Source organism: Pristis pectinata, chromosome 23 (genome assembly GCF_009764475.1).
Source record: "Pristis pectinata isolate sPriPec2 chromosome 23, sPriPec2.1.pri, whole genome shotgun sequence".
Lineage (NCBI taxonomy): Eukaryota > Metazoa > Chordata > Chondrichthyes > Rhinopristiformes > Pristidae > Pristis > Pristis pectinata.
Window position 1 is genome coordinate 10,149,979 of NC_067427.1, and position 21,365 is coordinate 10,171,343.

The following is a 21,365-nucleotide window of genomic DNA, read 5'->3' on the forward strand; positions in this document are numbered from 1 at the left end:
GTGATCCCAGGACCTACAATTACAATGGTGGTCCTGTAACAGCAGTTCTGGGGGGGGGGGGGGGGGTGTGGGTGGTGGGGGTGCCGGCTTACCTTGATTGTTACGGGTAAGGCTCCCTTCCCCTGAGCCCTGCCAACTAGCTCCACTTGTAGCCTGTGCACAGCTTCCAATGCCAACAGTTGAAAGACATATCTTCCCGTTATTATTTTGTTGCTTGTTTAAGTTTGTGAACTTTTTACCTTTTTCAATTTTTAATGTAAGAAGCAGCAAAACATGAGCACACTAATGGAATTGATATAAATGATTCAGGACGATGCTAGGTCAAGCATTAAGTTTCCCAACAGTAAGATAAGATATCTTTATTAGTCACATGTACATCAATTCACACAGTGAAACAAAACTATGCTGACCTTTTTGGGGGGGGGGGGGTGCCATCACTATTAATCCTGTGTTCCAACACTTGACCCATATTGTTGATCTGTCATTGGCAGACACTGAGTGATCAGTGCAAGAGAGTGTTTGTGGATGTGAGATCTGAGTCCACAGCGAGGAATGGGTGGGCGGCTACTCGTTTAATGGGACATTTCCTTAACCAGTCATGGGAACGTTATGAAATGCAGAAAGCGGCTCTCTCCTAACAGTGCAAGGATTAGCACTGAGTGCAGCTCGGCCAACTTCACCAGCGGGAGAGATGATGGGGGTGTTGGTGCAGAATGATGCCAGCCAGTGACGGGCTGTTTTTCCACTGGGCTGGAGGAGCCATTCACAGACTTGATTTGATCTCTAGTGATGGCTGCAAATCCAGAAGTGAGTAACTCAGCAGACTGGGGCAGCTCTTGAGGGGTGGGATGGAGATGTGTTCCCAGTGGAAGGGGTAGATGCTTTTGCAGAAGTTGCATTGAGTACAAGTTTGTGAAAATCTGTATTACTCTGATTTTCCCTGTGGACGATGAATTATTGTGGGTGATTGGTTAACATGCAGGTTGCATCTATCAACACACTCACTCATTCAGTTGACCAATGAAATTGTTGGTATCCTTTCCAGGAATTTTGTTTGGTTACCGAGGAGGTGTCACAATTGGCACTTGTATTCTGCAACCGGACTGTGAAAAGCAACTGATTCCAATTACACTTGCCCAATGTCCACCTCCAAGGAATTTGCTTCACCTGTCTAACCGGAGCTTGCATTTTTATACAGCACCTTTTTAGTTGATGCAATAACTTAGTAATGTCTCATTTGGTAAAACATCCCAAGATATCCAAGCTCCCCGATTTGTGCATGGGATATGGCTGTCACTAGCTAGGCTGGCATTTAATGCCCCTGAACTGCAGAGTCACTAACCCAGCCATGTTGGTGGGTCTGGAGTTGTGTGTGGTCCAGAACCATAGAACACTACAGCACAGAAAGCAGGCCATTCGGCCCTTCTAGTCTGTGCCGAAACTTTATTCTGCTAGTCCCATTGACCTGCACCCAGTCCATAACCCTCCAGACCTCTCCCATCCATGTGTCTATCCAATTTATTCTTAAAACTTAAGAGTGAGCCCACACTTATCACGTCCAGATGGCAGCTCGTTCCACACTCCCACCAGTCTCTGAGTGAAGAAGGTCTCCCTAATGTTCCCCCTAAACCTTTCCCCCTTTCACCCTAAAGCCTTATCTCTCCTAATCTAGGTGGAAAGAGCCTACTTGTATTTACTGTCTATACCCCTCGTAATTTTGTAAACCTCTATCAAATCTCCCCTCATTCTTCTACGCTCCAAGGAATAAAGTCCTAATCTGTTCAATCTTTCCCTGTAACTCAACTCCTGAAGACCCGGCAACATTCTAGTAAATCTCCTCTGCACTCTTTCAATCTTACTGATATCCTTCCTATAGTTAGGTGACCAGAACTGCACACAATACTCCAAATTTGGCCTCATCAATGTCTTGTACAACCTCACCATAACATCCCAGCTCCTATACTCAGTACTTTGATTTATGAATGCCAGGATGCCAAAAGCCTTATTTGTTAACAACCCTGTCTACCTGTGACGCCACTTTCAGGGAATTATGTATCTGAACTCTCAGATCATTCTGTTCTTCTGCACTCCTCAGTGCCCTACCATTTACTGTGTATGCCCTACCTTGACTTGTCCTTCCAAAATGCAACACCTCACACTTGTCTGCATTAAATTCCATCTGCCATTTTCTGGTCCATTCTTCCAGTTGGTTCAGATCCCTCTGCAAGCTTTGAAAGCCTTCCTCGCTGTCCACAACGCCTCCAATCTTAGTGTCGTCAGCAAACTTGCAGAACCAATTTACCACACTATCATCTAGATCATTGATATAGACAACAAACAACAATGGCCCCAGCACAGATCCCTGAGGCACGCCACTAGTCACAGGCCTCCAGTCTGAGAAACAATCATCCACTACCACTCTGTCTTCTCCCACACAGCCAATTTCGAATTCTTTTGAAAATGTTTACCATCCTTTCAGCTGTGGGGGTGGGGGGGGGGGGGTGCTCATCCCAGGAACTGGAATCACGACTGCATTGACACCTGCAGATGGCATGACCTATCCCACTGAGGGCATGTGCGTGTACATTTAGAAGTTACTGGAGGGTGTGCTATCCCACTGGAACTTTTTCTTTTATTCCAGTGGTTTCCAACCTGGTGTGACCACCTGATTTTTCTCCCACCACCCTTTTTTTTTAAACTGAGTAGGGGGAGTCAATACCACGGGGATTTGTGGCTTTAAAAATGAGGGGATTTAAAGTTTCCTAAACTTAAAAAAAAAATTGCCACGTCTGCTAGCTGCCCCAGTCTTACTAGCAGGCCTAACTCCTTGAGGGAAGTGGCCCTTGATATCAAAAGGCCTTTGGGGATGGGTGCATGCTTTTTTTTTTAAAAAAAAACCTTCAATCTCTACCTAAAAGAGGCCTGTGGAGGTCCATTCAGGGTGCTCTATTTCTTTGGATATTAATGGATTTGAGAGATGTAATAGTTGTTCATTGTGGTGGCTGTTTAATATGTTTGCTGTTATTGGCTATTACCTCCTCTTTATAAAGGGATGTCTTGAACCATTAAATGTGAATGTCTTCTGATTTTTGTTTTGCTTGACTGTTTCTGCACTTCCAACACCTGCAGGCTGGTGGAGTTGCATCTGGTTTCTCCCATGTGGTGACCAATGAGGTAAAAGTGCAGCGATGCCTCCAACTGAAGGGTCGCAGGGTGGTCCGAGCAACTGAGGTCCCCTTGACTTGGGATAGCTTCAACTCTGGAGATTGCTTCATCGTTGACCTGGGAGATGTGAGTCAAACCTCTGCAACAGATTGCTGATATTGTTTGGCAGCCAAGCCAGGAATTTTGTTTTGTTACTGAGGAGGCATCGCAATAGGCACTTGTATTCTGCAACTGGACTGTGAAAAGGAACTGATTCCAATTATATTTAAGACGCACACAAAATGCTGGAGAAACTTGGCAGCCCTGCTGAGTCTCGCCTGTCACCTAGAGAGTGGTTGGTGCATGGAATGCGCTGCCTGGGGCGGTGGTGGAGGCTGATACATTGGTCAAGTTCAAGAGATTGTTAGATAAGCATATGGAGGAATTTAAGATAGAGGGATATGTGGGAGGAAGGGGTTAGATAGTCTTGGGTGTGGTTTGAAGGTCAGCACAACATGGTGGACCGAAGGGCCTGTATTGTGCTGTATTGTTCTATGAAACGTTGACTGTTTATTTCCCTCCATAGCTGCTGCCAGATCTGCTGAGTTCCTCCAGCATTTTGTGTGTTGCTCCAATTACATTTAGTGTCTGCTTGCAAGGAATTCCCTTCACCTGTATTACTTAAACTTGCATTGTTTGTTTATACAGTGCCTTTTTAACTAGGCAATCTCTCACTTTGGCAAAACATCCAAAGATATCTTAAATGAAACCTCAAATTCTTAAGGGGCTTGGCTTGGTAGTTGCAGCAGTGATGTTTCCTCTGGCTGGGGCCTCTAGAATCTGCAATCAGTCACAAAATGAGGGTCTACTGAAAGGCTTGGATAGCATGGACGTAGAGAGGGATGTCTCCATTAGTAGAAGAGTCTAGGATCTGGGGGAACAGCCTCCGTAAAGGGATGTCCTTTTAAAACTGAGGTGAGAAGGAATCTCTTCAGCCAGTCAGTGGTGAATCTGTGGAATTTGTTGCCACGGAGGGCTGTGGAGGCCAAGTCACTGAGTGTATTTAAGGTGGAGATAGGTTCATGATTGGTAAGGGGGTTAGAGGGAGAAGGCAGGAGAATAGGGTTTTAAAAAAAAATCAGCCACGATTGAATGGCGGAGCAGACTCGATGGCCTAATTCTGCTCCTATATTTTATGGTCGTGTGGCTCAGCTGCTGAACTGAGGTGAGGAATTTCTTGGCCCAGAGGTAATGAACACTTTTTTTTACTCTAAAAGAGGGCTGTGGGGATCTGTTCACAGAATAACTTCAAGACAGTGATAGATTTTTGGACATCAAGGGATTTGAGAGCAGTGAAGCTAGTGCAGGAAAGTGGTGCTGGTTTCTAAAAAAAATAGAGCAAATTTATCACTACCTTTATTGAATGGCAGAGCAGGTATGATGGGTGTGCGGCCTATTCCTTGTATTCCCTTGACATCCAAGGCCATGTGTTGAATGCATGAACTCCTGTTCTTTCTCTGATCTATTCCTGCACTTGAACCAACTGGTCAGAGGCCCAGATGGGGAACATTCCCTTGGAGTGCTGTCTCCAGTTGAATGTTCTGGCAGTGATCATTGTGCCACTTGTCAGACTTGAGTGTGTCACTTTGGGTGGGAGACTAACAATACCTCTACTGGCATTAATGATGCCCTCCAAACCTGCCCTCCATCTCCTTAGAAAAAGCAAGACAAATGCAGCATTGGGAGCAAAAGGTTAGTTGAAGCCAGACCTGAAAGATGTGTTAGTTACAGCTGGAGTGAAGAAGTTCTCTTGCACTGTGAATTCTGGAGTTTCCATTGAATAGAAACATACAGGCTGCAATTACTTAACTAACAAACACAGTAAAATTCCATAAATATCAGAAATAGTTTCCAAAATAAGTGCTTCAGTGCTGATAACAGCCTTGCTGTAATGTTAATTGGACAGTGGGGGTTGGGGAGGGAGGAAAGAGTTTCTTGAACTTGCCGGTGAATTCTAATCATTCACTTCTAAATGGATCAGAAATCTGACTTAAAACCATAATTACTGAACAGCTGAGTAATGAGGTCAGTGCCAATGGTATTTTTTTGGGTTACTTCCCACATCCTCTCCTGACCTCTTTGGGAGGCCAACAAGTGAATCCAGGTCACTGCAGCTGTCTCTGGATTAGTGTTTGTTGGATCACTTAACACTTGTCCCTCAGTCCTGTTACAAGTGATCTCCTCTGCTGTCTGAGCCCCTGTGGTTGACAAACATCCCCAAGCCAGGAATCTGTCACCCACTGTGGAATAATTATTTCCTTTATGGAAACCAAATTCTGAAGTCCATATCTGTAGGGACACTGCCTGCTTAGTGTCCTCTTCTGTGAGCTGACTGATAATAAAGGATAAAGAATGTCTATCTTTATTTAGATCTGAAGGAGTGCATAAACTTCAATGTCAAGGGTCATTTTAAATTCAACTTCTACAGTATTGTATCGAACTAATGGCTCCAACACCCTTTGTTCACTCAAAGACTTGCTTTAATAATATCTTCCATAATATTGGCTCCATTTGTATTAATGTTTCACTTGTAGCAGCTGTGAGATTGTTTAACTAGTTTGTCACTTCTGTGTTTTCTATTTAAATTGAGTTTTGTTTTTATAGCTAATTAACTAGTTAACTGTTTAATTCTTTTCTGTGATGCATTTCTTTCACAGTTCAGAGCAACAGGTGGTGCTGAAGAGACTAGCTAATCTCTGAAATCTGCATTCATTAGTTAACAAAAGGGTGATGTGACACTGTTTTGCAAAACCCATCCACTCCCAGGTTGATGAAAGGTGAACAGAATGGCACAATCTTCAGTGTCTCCTGGGACACTGTGTATTCTCTGCCCACGTTGAAATTCACAAACTCACATGTCCGAGTGAACTTCCCCTCTTTCCAAAGTCATTTTATCCAAACCATCTGTGAGAATGAATTTGACAGCATTGTTGGTTTTGTACTCCCCTAATTGTATATTTCTCTTGACTTGCAATTCAATACAATATCATGTGGAACGTGAATGGGCTTGCTGTCCAAACAGTCCTTTTCCTACCCCAGAGTGTGCATCCGAGCATTAGAGTGGTGCTGCCCAGCTTCACGTATCCTGGATGCCATCTTTGGACTTGGGAGCCCTATAGTGGGGTGCCAAAGTCAAACCGGTCTGGTGGTGCCCTGTCATTGATGACCAAGCCTTCAGCCACCTCTGCTTGAGGCTCTGGAATTCCCTTCTAAAATACATGCCCTCTTATGACTACCATCAGGGAGGAGTTACAGGAGCCTGAAGATCCACCCTCAACTATTCAGAAACAGCTTCTTCCCCTCTGCCATCAGACCTATGAACAGTACATCATTAGTCCTTCTTTGTTTTGCACTTTACTTTTGTAATTGATGTCTTTGCACTGTACTGCTGCTGCAAAACAACAAATTTCCTGTCGTAAGTCAGTGCTACTAAATCTGATTCTGAACCTGTTGCCTTGGTCCTCTTTAGGGTCTTAATTCTACCTCTTTCATTGTCCATCTTAACAGTTCCTTTTGCTTCTGTGACTTCTTTAATACTGAAATGGGTTGGGCCATTTTCTAGTGTTAATGGTGCTACATAAATGCAAGTAATTGAATTCCGTTTTTAAATGCACTCTCCAGCAGTAGTTACTATTTGGTGCTCCTAATTATGGAGGCCAAGTGTTACAGGTGTATCAGGGAATCGCATGGGCTAAGAATCAACCCAAATGTGGTCACTTCTGTTGTCTGAGGTCGCCTGAGCTTCCATGGTGGTTGATCGTACTCTGGGACTAAATGTTGGTCTGAGGTTTGTCATTGGAACTATTGCTGAAACCCACTCCAAGCTGAGACTGTCACCTGCACTAGTACATGTACGCACAGGTGCAATGAGAAGCTTACGGCAGCATCACGGGCATGTAACATCAGATGAGCAGAATTCACAAAAAGATAACTTTAACATCATGTGCAACTTTTACAAGACAGTATGCAATTAGAACATCTTTTTAAGAAAAAAAAGGTCCATTGCAGTGCAAAGTGGCCATAGTGTTGCTATACTGAGGTAGTGATTGGGGTTGTGCAGGTTTGAGGAGGTGTAGGATTAATAAACTATAACTGTATTGATATCTTAAGACAGATGAGAATTATGGCTGCTCGAAATATTGATTTTAAAAAGTGTCCTTCAGGCCAGAACAGCCACACCACTGCTTACCTGGGCTGGGCGCTGTGTGGTAATTGCTGTGTCTGGAATTTAATTGGATTCCCATTATGCTTGACTATGGAGATGATGGTCAATCTTAACGGGAAATGGGAAGGCTGTCTCAAACAATGAAGGTGATACCTGCCTTTGTCTCACCCGATTGCAAAATGATTAGCTGAACCTGTGGTGTGAGGCTGCTCTTTGTCCATCTGCAGTAGCCCTTTGTCCGTTTCCTGCTCAACCAAGAACTTCGGCACCTGACTCATTAAAGTGTATGTGACAATACCTGTACTGAGAGAACTCGGGAAGCGACTCTTAGTGAGTGCTGAAGAGAATTCTCCTAGCGGTGCACTGCTAATAAAGGTATTTGTTCGAACCGACCTCGTGGCACTGTTATTTACAGCGGACGGATAGGGAAATTGATTTCGGGATGACGGGTTGGTTCAAGAACTGAATGGTTGAAGGGAAGCAGCTGTTCCTGAACCTGGTGGTGTGGGACTTCAGGCTTCTGTACCTCCTGCCCGATGGGAGCTGTGAGAAGATGGCACAGCCTGGATGGTGGGGATCTTTATACGTATGTTACTGCCTTGAGGTAGTGCCTCGTGCAGATGGTGGGGAGGGATGTGCCTGTGATGTATTGGGCTGAGTCCACTACTCTACAGCTTCCTGTGTTCCTGTGCATTGGAATTGCCGTACCAGACCATGATGCAACCCAGTCAGTGAACTACAGTGAGAGCAACACTGAGGTTAGTGGGAAAACTGCTATTTGGCACGTGCACTGAGGAAAGAATTTACTCTCGATGTACAAAATAGTCACAATAATCCATCAAATTAATTGAAGGAAAACCATTTTGAGGCCTTTCTGTGTAGGTGGAAATGTGGAAATCATTGCTGCTCTTGTCAGTGACGCCCATGTCCTGGATATCAAAGGCTTTGAGCTGGATATGATGGCAAGAATAATGATGTATATGAAGGGTGAGCTTTCATTTTCCCTGTTCTCATTGACAGTTTCTGTCCTTGATCAAACGATTGGGACTCTGCTTGGTTAATGTCAGTTATCCTTTGGAAATCCAAACGCTTCGTAGGCAAGGATGGTTTAATGACATGTAAAGAATGTTTGGGCCTGTGGGGATAATGTGCTACATTGATTCTTGCCACTTTGTAATATTCCTCCCTGTGTTTCAGGAAATCTTGCAGTGGTGTGGCTCCAAAGCCAATAAGTTTGAACGTCTAAAGGCCGCGTGCGTTGCCCTGTGTATTCGTGACAATGAGAGGGGTGGCCGTGCCCATGTGAGGGTGATGGAGGAAGGAAGGGAGTTGAAACTGCTGATCAAGGTGAGGGTCAGGCCCTGAAACACTAAACCTTTTCCCTAACCTGCTGTTGTAAAGAGAAAATGAATTTCCTTGTGATGTTGCAGGTGTCACCACAGTCAGGTGACTGAGAGAGGTCACAGAGACAGCAGCAAAATGGACCCTTTGGCCCATAAAGTCCACTCTGACCATCAACCACCCATTTTACAGTAATCCTGCATTGATCCCATTTTATAAATTTTTTTCCCACCCCATTCAAGGGGGAGTTGTGATTCTGCTACACACTGGGTGTAATTTACAGCAGCTAATTAACCTGCCAATCCACATCTTTTGGGATGTGGGAGGAAACCCACATGGAGAACGTACAAGCTCCACATAGACAGCACCTGAGGCCGGGATTGAACCTGGGTCTCTGATGCTGTGAGGAAGTGGCTCTATTAGCTGAGCCACTGGCAGTCCCCTGGTTGGGAGGATGCTGCTTCATTCAGTGGAAGCCTGGACCCTCTAGTACAGAGAGTGGAGACTCCAGGGTGAAAGGTATTTCGAAATCATGTGATTAGGTCTGTGTTGGAGGAAAGATTCTTTAAGATGCAGACACGTAATTGTTTTTATTAGCCTTGACTGTTCTGGCTTCAAGTGTTTCAGGTTTGACTACCAAATTGTTCTGTTTTTTTTAAGGTTCTTGGACCAAAGCCAGATCTGCCTGAAGGCACAGACAGTGACATTAAGGTTGATGCATCCAATAGAAAACTGGCTAAATTGTACAAGGTGTGAAGCACAATTCTTTGAAATGTATATTTTTAAAAAAATTCTTGGAAATAGGATAAGCAAACCGATCTTCATGGATCAGCCTCAACTGTAAACTCCCTTGTCTGAAATATTCACCCTGGGGGTGGGGTGGGAAGCTAGGACACAGCTGGTCTGATTTATTCCAGTACCAGGCCACTGGGTGCTCCTCACTGAGACAGCAGGAAGCCAGCCTAGCAACGGGGCTTAAGACTGACCTTTTAGAACGGTGTTTCTGATGGGACTACACAAAGAATGGGAGCACGACTGAGCCACCCTGGCCAGATTGTGGCTGATTTGGATCTTTTGCCTCTGTTCTAATGTATTTTTCTTTCTCTCTTTTTTTTCTCACCACCCCCACCCCTGCCCTCCAAATCCATCCATCTGAAGATTTTAAATGACTTGCTCTCCACAGTTTCCACAGTTCTTGGGAGGAAGGAATTCCAAAGATTTCCAACCCTTGGAGAAATTCCTCCTCAATTCATTCTTAAACCAGCCTCTGTTTATTAAATTAGTCATAATTTAAATAATCATAACTAATTTAGTCACTAGTTTATTGTGAATTTTTTTTTAGAAAAATCACTGCTGAAGAGAATTTACTGTTGGCTTGGAGCACCAAGTTGTACCCACTTGCTTTGGTACAGGTTGAGGTACTGCCACCAGTCCATTGCCCTCCTCCACCAGGTAGCAGTTTCATTCTGATGCCCCAACTGTTGCTGTATTACTGTAAATGGGCATCCAATTGGATAGACTAGTTTGGCTAAGAGTCTGGACCACACTGTTCAGTCTTGGAGAGTGACCAAGCATTAGAAGTGTGGGGCTTGGTGATAATTTGGAATTTTATTGTCTGGATCTCTTCAATGAGTTGCATATCCCAGTTTTTATATGGACAATCCATGCAGTGACCTCCTGTGGGTTCTATTATTCCTAGCTACAGTGTTGTTGATAGAATTTCCCAACCACTGCAATGCAGTTAAACAATTTGTCACGTAGTTCAAAAATGGATATTTTGTGATGGTTTGGTGTTTGACACTTGGTATATGGGAATTGATCTTGGGCAGAGTGGGTGGGGTTTTGACATTAGATATGCCCCTAGTTGGAAAGGTTTGTTAGTGGTACACTCGATGCTATTGTGATGCTGTGACTCCTGGCTCATGGCTGAGATTTGATACCTGTGTAGAAAGGGATTTCAATTGCAGAGTGAAATGGGTTCTGGGTGCTTGTGAGAGTTACCAGTTTAACTGGAGCTTTCCCAGCACCTGATCACTAACCAGAGTAGCTAATTAAATCTGCCAGCAATTTATGTTTGATGCCTGAATTCCTTCTGCATGCATTTTTGGATTCCATCCCTGCCACTTGTGTTGTATTCCACCACCGATCTTCTACGGTGTGAGAAAATGGCATGCGGGTAGCCATCCTTATGACCACCTTGGGTGCGAGGACCATCACTGCTTCTACAGTGGGCTTCCTTCACAATTGTAGGACAGACAACGGAATGGAGACCCTGTACCCCCATTCCTCCTCCATTCCAATTCCCAGATTGCAGTGCCTACCCACTGAAGAATGTGCACCATGAGAACTTTTCTCTCTCTCTCTCGAGGCTTTCCATACCCAAATTTGAAGAGCTCTCACTGGGGTCCGTAAACAGTGAGCAAAACTCCATTAGAAAACCAACTTGTTCTTTCTATAGAGTGAAGTACTTGGCAGATATTGACTAAGGAAGTGTTGATGAGGCTCTGTGGGGCACTGGTGAGACCTCATTTGGAATACTGGGTGCAGTTTTGTGCCCCTTAGGAAGGATGTACTGATGTTGGAGAGGGTTCAGAGAAGATTTACGAGGATGATTCCCGGAATGAAAGGGCTTGCATACGATGAGCGTTTGTCAGCTCTTGGACTGTACTCACTGGAGTACAGAAGAATGAAAGGAGACCTCATTAGAAACACTTCAAATGTTGAAAGGACTGGACAGAGTAGATGTGGCTATGCTGTTTCCCTTGGTGGGTGAGTCCAGGACTAGAGGGCACAGTCTTAGAATTAGAGGGTACCCTTTTAGAACAGAAATGAGGAGAAATTTCTTTAACCAGAGGGTTGTGGATTTATGGAATTCGTTGCCACGAACAACTGTGGAGGCCCGATCATTGGGGATGTTTAAGGAGGAGATTGATAGGTGTCTAATTAGTCAAGATATCAAGGGATATGGGGGAAAAGGTCAGAAATTGGGGCTAAATGGGAATAGTTTAGTTTAGCTCGTGGAGCAGACTCGATGGACCGAATGGCCTACTTCTGCTCCTTTGTCTTGTGGTCTAATGTTCTTGGCGTCTCTCATTAAGGTTTCACATGCCTCCGGAGAAGTCAGTATTTCCCTGGTGTCTGCTGAAAACCCATTCAGACAGGACATGTTGCAATCTGAAGACAGCTTCATCCTGGACAATGGATCGAATGGGATTATCTTTGTGTGGAAAGGTCAGTGCCAGTTCAGCAACTAGTGATACTAGAAAGTTAACCACGGATGTGAAGGTTTTTTCAAATGTACAACCATATTTTGGGCAATATGCATCAAACGGTTCTTTGTCTGCAATCCATTCTGGATCCCAGTTTTGGGGGGTGGAAAAAATCAGATCTTGCAGGGTAAATTCCTCACTTAAATTGGGTTGCATCCAATCATTCTGTTCCAGTCGGTGAGTTGGCCCAAAGAGCTCGTGAGATGCAAATATTTTAACCTACTGGGCAATTTTAGAACGCCAAGAACAGAAGTCTGAGTGTGAGAACAGTTTGGGAGATAGCAGGGTGAAGAAACTTGTATCTTGTCAAATTTTGCACTTGAAATTTGCAACTTGTCAAATACCATAAAACTCTAGTAATCTGACTCTTCAGAAATCCCAATGATTTGGCATCTGGCTCGCCAGGTGATTTGTTTTCTGTGCTGTCCTGAAGCTTGTCAGGCTCACTGGAAAATTTATTATAATTAAATGTTGGGGTATTAATAGGAATAACATCCAGTAGTCTGGAAAATAGCTGCTAGTCTGGCACCACTGAAGTCCTGAGTGTGCCGGATTATGGAGTTTTATGTACATTGGCTGAACAGTTTAATATTGAATGTGGGGCTCTTCACATGGAGAAGTACTGGCACTGTTGCAGTCTAGGAACTGTTGTGTAATCTGGGAGCTTCCTGCTTGGTGCCTTTCTGCTTGTGGCGTGTGCAGGAAATGAAGTTTTGTCCAGTTATTGTGTTGTATTGAGCCACATTCTGCTGTCTGCACCATTAATCTTGGTTATTTTTGTCTGTCTGGTTTTTAGTTGGAGCAAGTGTGACCAGTGACATTGGTCTGAAGGTCTCACGTGAAGTGAGACAGGATTATTCTAACAACTGTATTGATGAGCTGATTCAGGGTGGGAGGAGGTTTCTGTGGGGTAAAGGTAGTATCGAACATTGGGGTGAATAACTGTCCTTGTAGTAAATTTGGAACCCACTTCGTTCAAGACAGCTTAAGAAACGGCCACGCTGGGAAGTCTTGTGCTGTGGTGAGTGGGTGTGTTCTGCTGAGTGTTGGGAGAAGATGGTGAATGCAGCAGAATTTGGGCTGCAGGACAAAATTAAGCTAAAATTTAACTTAAAACACTGCACACATCTGTGAAATGGCCAGATTTATCCTCCTCTTCCCAAATGAAAGCAGTAATGGATCACCATCTTGTACAGTTGTGTGTGGAAGTTCTTTTCTCCTTCTCTACTAGGCCCTTGAGAGAGCTGTTAGTCCTCTGCATTGACCTACAAAGGAAAGTGTGTCACATTGAACAGAGTTGCCACATTCAGGGGAACTATGGACTTGAACTCGGGTCTCTCTGTTCAGCAGCATTCCTTGGTGCCCAACCATTACTGTATTATTATCCTACCCATATTTGACTTCCCAAAATGCATCACCTCACATTTGTTGGGATTAAATGCCCAACTTTCCATCTAATCTATATCCTGTCTGAACCTTGGGTAACCTTCCTTGCTGTGTACAACACCGCCAGCATTGGAGTCATCTGCAAACTCAATCATGCTACCTACATTCACATCCAAGTCCGTGTATATCACAAACAAGGGTCCCAACACCGATCCTGGCAGTACACCACTGGTCACAGATTTCCAATCGGAAATACATCCTTCCACTCCGCCTCCTGTTACCAAACCTGTTTTGGATCCAATGAGCTGGCTCCCCTATGTGCCTTGGCTTTCTAGACCAGCCTACTGTGTGGGACCTTGTCAAGTGAATTCAAGTCCACATAAACAACATCTACAGCTCTACCTTCATCACTCTTCCAAGTTGCCATCTCAAAACAAAACTCTAGGTCCTGGAGTACTCTGGGGAAGGAAGGGTTGCAAAACTGGTTCTTGTGCTTCACCTGAATTTGCGGTGTTGGAACCACCATGAGATTTGAACCCTAGGTCTGTGGATTATTAGTTGGGTCTATGGAGCAGGAGTAGAAAATGTAACCACTGATCACACACAGACTGTGTTCCATTGGGGAAAGAATTCTCAATGTCCCATTTTGTTTTTGCGAACTGTAAAAGGTAAACGAGCTGATCCAGAAGAACGCAAAGCTGCTCTGAAAGGTGCAGAAGACTTTATTTCCAAAATGGGATATCCTAAACACACCCAGGTAAGATGTATTTGGAGTATGTCATTAAATGAGCTGTTCAGGATCGGAACCTAATTAATAATGCTACTCCCCAGAGATGCGCTGGAAAATTTGAAGGGGAGAAATTGTGCTGCTGCAAGGAAGGATTTGATGTTCACTTAGAAGTAACAGACAGTTACCCATTGGTGAATAACTTGCATTACGATTACCAAAGTGTTCTTTATCATTAGGAATTTGTTCTCTTTGTAACTGTGTTAAATTGTCTGTTGGATGTGCTGAAGAAAGCTCACTTTATTCAGCGAGTGTAATGTTCACAACTTGGAGCAGGATACAAGCAGGATGTTGGATTAAACCGGTCCTCATGTTCTTCCTCAGGTTCAGATTCTGCCGGAGTTTGGTGAGACCCCACTCTTCAAGCAGTTCTTCAAGAACTGGGTTGACTTGTATCAGACCCAGGGAATGGGAACCTGCTACATCTCCGGGCAGATTGCCAAGGTTGAGAAGGTGCCTTTTGATGTTGCGTCTTTGCACGAGTCTCCTGCCATGGCTGCCCAGTATGGAATGGTGGACGATGGATCTGGGGAGAAAACAGTAAGGACTCCAACCTTTAATCACAATCGGAGACAGACTAACTTGAGGTACAAGTCTGCTTGTAGGAAGCAGTCCGGTTTTCCTGGAGAAACTGAGCTTGGAGTAGATGGAGACCCGAGACTGCAGAAGGTGGGATCTGGAGCAAAAACAACTGGACGACTCAATGGGTCATTTCCCTCCTCGGATGCTGCCCAGTCTAGATGAGGGGTCCCAACCCAAAATGTCGACGGTCCATTTCCCTCCACAGATGCTGCCAGACCTGAGTTCCTCCAGCAGTTTTTTTTTTGCTTGGGGTGGGTGTTTACCCAGCTTCCGTTTGTTGTAGCTGGGTGGGTTAGGTGCAGTTTGTCCCATGGTGGTTCTAATCTTTCAGTTCCCAGGCACTGTCTAACCTGCTCTCTATAAAGTGGGCAGCAACTAGACTTCGGCTAGTGAATCATGCCCCTGGATACCTTGCTGATGGGTCATTCTGGTCCAATTAATTAAATGTTAGCATGAAATCTTAAAATTACCTGCTGCTCTTTTCTTTTTACTTAAATCGGTGACCTTGTTCATTTGGGGTTGTGCTTCTTATGCCAGCCATTTGCATTGGCCCCTTGTCTAGGGACAGTTGTTTGCTGCTGAACTCCATAGTGAGTCTATGGTAGAGCAAGAGGTTGGACACCCCAGCATCAAAGTTAGGCGAAGTGACCCATGAGGGGAATATGGTCACCACTTCTCTATGGATCTGGTCAAGAAATTGGCCCAAGAGCAAATCCTATTTAAGGCATCTTGTAATGTAGTAAAATATCCCATGGGGTTAAACAGCAGATCTTGTGGGGTCACATCTGGTGGATGACTAATGTAGGTGTCCATGGCTACATCACAGTGAGTACTACCTCTGTCGCCTCCACGTTTCCCTTGGTAAGTAGGAAGTCCCAGCTTTATTGCCATAGCCAGCCCTCTGTTGGTGCCCATCTCCCTAGTCCTCTGCACTCTAGCCTCCAAGCGGAAGCTCTTGGATAGATTTCTGCATGGTACTGTTTGCTGTTCATCACTCGTTCCTCCCAAACCTCCCCTCCAGCTCCTGGTCTCAACACACAACTTCCTCTCTCCACCATTAATGTGTGTCATCTAATACTGGGTGCTCATTTGGGTTGTGTGTGTGAAGGGAATAACTCCTCCCAACAGGAGGATAGTGGATGTCATACAGACACCTTAAAAGCAGGTAGTCCAAGGTCTGCTGGACAAATGGCTGCCGGGAAAAACTCAGCCAGTCAAGCAATGGCCATGGAAAGAGAAACCTGTTAAATTTTGGGTCAGGGACCATTCCTCAATGTATCTGTTGGGCCAATGGTTTCTGTGTAAGATTCAGTTTTATTTTGCTTAAATGTTTACTATGGATGTTCTTATGAATGCAGTTGAACCAGGATGTGAAAGGGTTGGTGCCTTCTCCAGTGAGTGTAGTTTTCTCTCCAGTGGCTAGCATGAAGAGGATTCATAGAACATAGAACAGTACAGCACAATACAGGCCCTTTGGCCCACAATGTTGTGCTGACCCTTAAACCTCAGCTAAGACTATTTAACTCCTTTTTCCTCCCACATATCCCTCTATTTTAAATTCCTCCATATGCCTATCTAGTAATCTCTTGAATTTGACCAGTGTACCTGCCTCCACCATCTCCCCAGGCAGCGCATTCCATGCCCCAACCACTCTCTGGGTTTAAAAAACCTTCCTCTGATATCTCCCTTGAACTTCCCACCCATTACTTGAAAGCCATCCCCTCTTGTATTGAGCATTGGTACCCTGGGAAATATGGGCTCGCTGTCCATTCTATGTATTTCTCTTTAATATTTTGTAGACCTCTCATGTCTCCTCTCATCCTCCTCCTCTCCAAAGAGTAAAGCCCTAGCTCCCTTAGTCTCTCCTCATAATGCATACTCTAAATCAGGCAGCATCCTGGTAAATCTCCTCTGCACCCTTTCCAACGCTTCCACATCCTTCCTATAATGAGGCGACCAGAACTGGACACAGTTATCCAAGTGTGGTCTAACCAGAGTTTTATAGAGCTGCATCATGACTTCGCGGCTCTTAAACTCGATTCCTTGATTTATGAAAGCTAACGCCCCATAAACTTTCTTAACCAGTTCATCGAGGAGCTGGGAGACCTTTGGCATGAAATCTGTATAGTTTCAGTTTGTCTTTTATTATTGATCCCACACAGATCTGGCGCATTGAAGGCAATGACAAAGTAATTGTGGACCAAAGCACCTATGGCCAGTTCTACGGAGGGGACTGCTACATTATCCTGTATGCTTATGCCTTTGGTGAGAGACGTGGCCACATCATCTACTTCTGGTGAGCTATTGACCTGCTCTATTGAATATTTGTGTAAATGCTTTGCAGGGTTCCTGATTACCAGAGGTTCCCGCTCTTCTCTCGCAAGAGAGGTTGAAGTCTATTTAGTCAGATGAAAGTGTGTTTAATCTGTCACTGCCTCGTCTGCTGAGATGGATTGAAATTAATTTGAATGTTGTGCTCCATTTTGTCAAACTGTGAATGACTTGGATCATTGTCCAGATCCATGAATCGAGTTTGCCCACGCGTGGTGAATGTAGACGTTGTATTCCGTCCGTGAACTGTGCAGGGTGCTGATACCGAGTAGGTCTAACTGTCAGCTGTTGCAATGATGAAAGTTTTTGTCAAATGGCAAGCAGAGCCATTACCCCAATAGGGAGACACACTCTGGGGGAGGGGAAATTGTTCTGATAACCAACTAGAAACATTTTAAACTCTCTGCCATTTATGGCCACAATTCTACAGTCCAAAGGCTTCTCTCAATCTTTTCCCCTGAAAACATGAGTATTTTGGCCACTTTTCCATTGGTGCCAGCCTTGTTTTGTCTTTATCAGTGCATGCACTGGTTCTGAACTGTTTTCTCTCAGAGAATAAACCAGGCCGGTTGTGTATCACTGGGACACTAGGAGAGCGACTGGTTAATTGGTCAGTTGGTTTGTTTTCCAGGCAGGGAAACGATTCCTCCCAGGATGAAATCTGTGCTTCCGCCATCCTGACTGCCCAGCTGGACAAGGAGCTGAGTGGTGGTCCGGTCCAGGTAAGTGCCTGTCCTTTGAGCAAAGAGTCAGTGTGCTCTGTCCTGTGATTTCGGCAAACAAATAACATTGGGCGTGGGTGCCAGATCGACTTAATTAAAATAGAGGTCTTTTAAAATGGGAGCTGTTGATTTTTAGGCAGCTGTTCTGGTGTGGATGAAAGTGCCAGCAATCCTTGGAGAAATCTTGAACAAAACAATTACTCAAGTGTTTGCTCTTGTTTGTGTGGAGCACCAGTCTCATGATTGGACTTTGTGGGTGTGTGTAGCAGGAGCAGAGTACAAGAGCTGCCTCATTCATTCTCTTGGTTCCCTGCCAGGCACCTTTTAGAGTTGGTTATTTTGATTGTGCTGGCACCAACCATTTAATTCTCGGGCATTTTGCATTAAATTTGCCAACCTGATAGGTCTATAAAAGGCAGGGCTGTCTACAACAATCATTTGAATATATTTAATGTGTAATTTGATGCTTGTTACTAGTATCCTTGAATTAAAAGAATTGGTTCTCACAGGCACTTAAACTGAAGGCTGTTTGGGCTCGACTTATCTTGGCTGATAACATTTTGTTTTCCTACCAAAGGTTCTCCTTTCTGTAGTTCGGCGTTCTTGCATTGCACACAGCAGTCAGCGTATCCGTGCATCCCCTCCTGGTTGTCTAAAGAATCTTAATACTTCAATTCCGAGCTGTTTATCTGTGGGAGTTACTAAGGGGAAAGTGCGTGTGCAGCAGCTAGAGTTGAATATCACTGCCTTTTTGCGGGCAGTTACTTGACCAATAAAGTCATTGGGGCTGTCATGTCTTGGCCATATGCTCCTCCCTAGTTGTGTGAGTCACTGGATGTAGACACCTTACATCGAAGGTGGTGGTGAGCCAATTTAAACTGCTGACATCCACGTGATCAATGTGATTGGAGGCCCAGTCTCTATCAAATGTTGTTTATGGAAATAAACATTTAATTGTGCAAGTAACTTCAGAAGATCTTGTCGAACAAAATAATTGGAACGTTCCCAGTTTAAATGTGTACGTTATGACAAAGTAATTTTCTTGTGCCTTTCCAAGCTTGTACTGTAGTTTAACCTTGCTGTCGCAGCAGTCCAGATTTCTTAAGGACAGCACAGGAAATCTGGTCTTTCGGTGGACTGAGAATGATTTGCTTGCAGTAGCAGCCGTTCCCAGGTTCTTGACATAAATGCTGGGAGGTTCCCCTGTAGGGAAGTGCCTTGAATTTTTTCTCAAACACTCATGTCCTTAGAAATCCTTTCCTCAGAAAGCTGAGGCTGAATCCTTGAATATGTTCAAAGTTGAAGAAATTTTTTTTTAAGGCTTAGAAATTGAGAATTGTGGGAAAAAGACATTGGGGGGGGGAGGGAGTTGGATCAGCCATGATCTTATTGATTTGGTCAGGCAGGCTTCAGGGGCTGATTTGGCCAATTCCTGTTCCTATTTCTTCTAGTCGAATTGTTCGCACTTGAAGCAGACCTCATTGCTAACTGACTGAATTCCTAATTCCCCACAGGGACCAGATGGTTCCGGAGTCATTAACCAGGTATTGATGTACTCGCTGTAGATTGTGGCTTTGTGTGAGGCAGAACATAATAGGAAGTAGACGTGCTTGTGTGTTAGATAGTAGTGCACGTTCAAATTGTTCCAGAGCTGCTGCTGCTTGGGGTCAAGTCCTGCCTACTGTGTACAAAGTGAACGGCTGTTTCCCAACAACGTTGTAGAGTGGAGACTGGTGGCTGTAGCTGGATGTCTCCCTTTTACCCAGAACCCATTGTTTGAGTCCCACCAATCAGATCTGCTCCCTATCCCTCTGTCCCAACTACTGCTCAAATGGCATGTTAGACATGGAATGCATTCCTTCCCTTGTCTCTCCCACTTAAAACAAAACTTGCTTTGCTTGCCAGTCAGCTTTAGGACAAGGCTGACTGGCACCTGTCTGTCTGAGGCTCCACTCTTCAATCTAACTGTAGCCACACCTGCAATGGTCCCTCCCCCTGCAGGGGTATTCCTCCAGGGATCCATCCCCCTCTTATCTACTGCTGCCCCTTGGCAACCTAGCTCAGCAAACAGACAGCACCTAGTGCTCCCTCGACCCTCTCTTGCCCCAGTTTGTCTTCCATCTGCACTGGATGAGGCCAACCCTCCTGAAGTGGAGGAGGAATCTTCAGGCATTCCTGGATTTGTGTCCAGCTGCTGGCCATTCCTGAAATGTTTACAACCTGTTTACTTTTGTCTGGTAGAGCTGCATTTTTCACCCTGGGAACATTGCCCAAGTCTCTCTCTCTCTTTCTCTCCCCCCCCCCATCTTCACTCGCCTGCTGAAAACGCCACAGATGCCTCTTCTGTCTTGAACTTTCCAGTAGATTGCTGGCAGCCCCCTGCCCTAACTCTGAGCTCATTTGTCCATCTTCCCTGTACCCGTGGAATTCTGTTGACTCCTGATGTTAAAACCTTTTTCCTGAAAGTTCTCACTTTCCCGTCCATAGGTTTGTCCCCCCACTATCTCTGTAATCACCTGATTTACATCCCATTGCACTCCCAGTCGAGGTCCTTGAATGTTCCTGGATTTAATCGCCGTGCTGTTCATTGGTTCTGCTTTCATGTGCTTGGCCCTAGTCCCTGGAATTTCCTTCCTAACTCACTGTCTCTTGAATATCTACAACACTGAGCACGTTTATTTGTACTAATATTATCACAATTGGCTGTGATTTTGTTTTCTTTGGTAACACTCCACTACCTTTTGGTGCATTCTGCTATGCCAAAGGCTCTGTTGGAGTAAAAGTTGCTGCAGCCATTGATTAATCAAGGGTCGATGCCAGAACACTCTTTACTTTTATTTGCTTGCATGCAGTTCCCTCAAATGTGAATGTGGGTGGAGGGTTTTGGGAAAAGGTACAGTATCCGGCATTTCTTGGACCTTCCAGCTGAAATCCACCAGTGGCTCAATGCAGAGTACAACTGCCCCTCTTCCCTTTTCATTACTTGAGGGGAAAACTAACACTATTTACTAGAATGTATTGATTTTAGACTCGTACCACAGGAATGCATGAAGGAACTAGTGACGGTTGTCTATCTTGAGTTAACACTTTTTTTTCTTCCTTTTACTTGCATTAACACCTCTTGCAATGCCAGGAGGAATTACTTAAGGCTGTGATCATCCTCACATTAAAAGCATAATTGCTAATTTAATTTGAGTTTTGATGTGAGTTTATTTTGCAAATGACACTGATGCCTGCTGGTTCATCCAGAGTTTGGGGTTTGGCCAACAAACACAATGGAGTCAATTGGCCAAACCTGGCATCTGTGCCACAAGTAATGGAATGCCGACTGACTACCGCTCCAACTTTAAACTAACAATGATACCTATTGTTGCGCATCAACGCCACATCTTCAGAGCACTTGATACAGTGTACGTGTGCAGAAGGAGTTATTTTCAAAATAGCACCCTAATTATTAACTTGTCAGGTCTCTAAGTTTTTGTTGCAACTTGTTGAGAAGCAGGCACATGTGGCTGTGTTGTCCAATCGGATAACGGTATGAACAGACGCAGAATTAGTCAGTAATGTGTTAAATCTTG

The 21,365-nt window shown here is 44.5% G+C and overlaps 1 protein-coding gene across 1 annotated transcript in view; it reads left to right on the top strand.

Moving 5' to 3' along the window:
* LOC127582099 (gelsolin-like) overlaps positions 1-21,365 on the top strand; it is a 57,205-nt gene that overhangs the window by 19,700 nt on the left and 16,140 nt on the right. Inside the window, exons 4-11 of the mRNA XM_052037100.1 lie at positions 3,130-3,291; positions 8,567-8,716; positions 9,371-9,460; positions 11,809-11,941; positions 14,034-14,122; positions 14,477-14,692; positions 16,897-17,030; positions 17,697-17,787. Of these exons, the coding sequence (XP_051893060.1) occupies positions 3,130-3,291; positions 8,567-8,716; positions 9,371-9,460; positions 11,809-11,941; positions 14,034-14,122; positions 14,477-14,692; positions 16,897-17,030; positions 17,697-17,787 (1,065 nt within the window). The remainder of the gene's footprint in view (positions 1-3,129; positions 3,292-8,566; positions 8,717-9,370; positions 9,461-11,808; positions 11,942-14,033; positions 14,123-14,476; positions 14,693-16,896; positions 17,031-17,696; positions 17,788-21,365) is intronic.